Here is a 2,042-nt window from a genome sequence, read left to right on the forward strand (position 1 = left end):
ACAAACTCTGAGTCATAAACCATGCAGATATATACAACTATAATACAGACTTTGCTTTTACATCATGACCTTTTGCAATTCACCTTGTTCGTGACCCCCTCTTCATTGGCGGCAAGGCGGAGGGTGGCCGAGGCCAAGGAGCCACAGCAGGTCATGACGAAGACGCCATTCTTGGCCTCCCTGGCCACGTATTCCTCCAGGCTGGTCTTCACCTGCGCGAAAAGCTCATTTCAATACTCTGCCGGTGGGTTTATATCTCTAAAGGAGCGAGCGTTTTCAAGATGGGTTTGAGAATAATAAATTGTTCAATCAAAAATGATATTACCTCTATCTAATCTCAAGTGACCTTATTCATAGATATTAAATATGTGTCCATTTTTTAAGTATAAAAAAAAGAACTTTTTATCCTTTATTTCACTTATCATCAAAAATGTTATATTATCCATATATCATCGTTCAGTCTGCTTGAAACCCTATCCTTAAGCCGGCGAGGTCTTTCTGCCTATGTCACCAAACTATATGAACTTGTATTGATAATACACAACCAAGCACTTGCAATTCTCACCTCCTGGCCAGGGGTGAGGCGCAGCATGTGGACCTTCATGCTAGAACTCTGGCCTTCCTGGCGCGGTGATGCCATTTTCTGTGATTCATAGATAGATTAGTGAGAAGGAAGCATTCTATACAATGTAAGTTAGCGATAGTGATTGAAAAATATTAAATGTTTTAGTTACCCTATACATACATTCAAAGAAAACTGGACTTAGCAATCTTACGTTTTCTATTATTTACATTTGTACACTTAAATAGATAAAATGTTATCCAAATACACGAGAAAAACACATCCCCATCTTTAAAATATTCCATCTCAACATTGCTAATTCTTTTTAACTATCCGGATTGACTTTACTGCTAAGTCGCATCAAATTATGGGCGAAGAATAGGCAAATCTTGTACTAATCTCAAACTCTTAAATCTCAAATCTAAGCACTTCCATCACGATTCTAACAACATCAATCTACTTTCATGAATGTTTACACTGTATAGTTCATTTTAATTTTTAATATGTCTGTAGGAAATACTGGATTACCTTTGATTTAATAAAGTTGTCTTTTGTTGTGCTAACGCGTGGCTTTAGTAAGGTGCATTCGAGTTTGTGTTTTGTATTAATTTGATATTCAAGATAATAATGTAATCCTTTACAGGCATAATGATTCAAGCGCGATCATTCTTTGTAAAGAGATAATATTTCAAGAACATTTTCATCGTGAATTCATACATAGATCAACACAACTGTTAATCTATCAAGTTTGGCCAGATTAGAATGCGCGTGTGCGCTTACTCAAATCTGCAGTTCTTTCAATCTTTATTTCCTTACTCTTGGTAATTTACTGTAGATGGGTGTCATATAATTTGAATTTCCGTCGTGCCTGCGTGTGGGACATTAACTGGCTTCGGTTTGGTTCATGATCTCACTCGCTAATAAAGATCCCAGGTTTAATAACAATATTTTTTGGACAATACTATAAGAAGAAAATACCACCAAAAGTCTTACCTCACAGACGCTCCAGTAATTTACTTGGTGCAGATCAGACATCAAAATTTACGTTGTAAACAGTTTTATTGGAATCATCTCGATGAACGACAGAATTTTTAACATTGGAAAATTTTACATTCTACTTACTTCAGGAGTCATGATTGATAACGTAATAAAATACCTGTTAAGATTTATCCTGTTTCCTTCATGTTTAATCTAAAATAGGTTGTTATTATAATTTTTGCGGGAATGTTGAGCATGTTCTTTTTTTATGTAAATACTGTGCTGCTATCTTTATCATATATCACTGGAGGTACAAAGCAGATACGGTTCATCTTTGTTATTGCACCAATAATCTGTTGCAACAGTGTGTTGAAAATTATCTTAATCTTGTATTTAGGATCATCATTAATGCCTTTGCTATGTGAACATTATCATGATCATATCTGCGAATATTTCTTCATTCTCGTCATTATCAAGTTTTTCATAAGTTTCATAACTTTTG

The 2,042-nt window shown here is 35.1% G+C and overlaps 1 protein-coding gene across 1 annotated transcript in view; it reads right to left on the bottom strand.

Moving 5' to 3' along the window:
- Nucleotides 1-1,151, bottom strand: part of LOC119593265 (bifunctional protein GlmU-like) — a 2,143-nt gene extending 992 nt beyond the window's left edge. The window contains exons 1-3 of the mRNA XM_037942197.1: nucleotides 1,091-1,151; nucleotides 566-643; nucleotides 84-212 (exon numbers count right to left, since the gene is read on the bottom strand). Coding sequence (XP_037798125.1) covers nucleotides 84-212; nucleotides 566-640 — 204 coding nt within the window. The 5' untranslated portion in view covers nucleotides 641-643; nucleotides 1,091-1,151. The remainder of the gene's footprint in view (nucleotides 1-83; nucleotides 213-565; nucleotides 644-1,090) is intronic.
- Between the last annotated feature and the right edge of the window lie 891 nt (nucleotides 1,152-2,042).

This window comes from Penaeus monodon, chromosome 32 (assembly GCF_015228065.2).
Source record: "Penaeus monodon isolate SGIC_2016 chromosome 32, NSTDA_Pmon_1, whole genome shotgun sequence".
NCBI lineage: Eukaryota > Metazoa > Arthropoda > Malacostraca > Decapoda > Penaeidae > Penaeus > Penaeus monodon.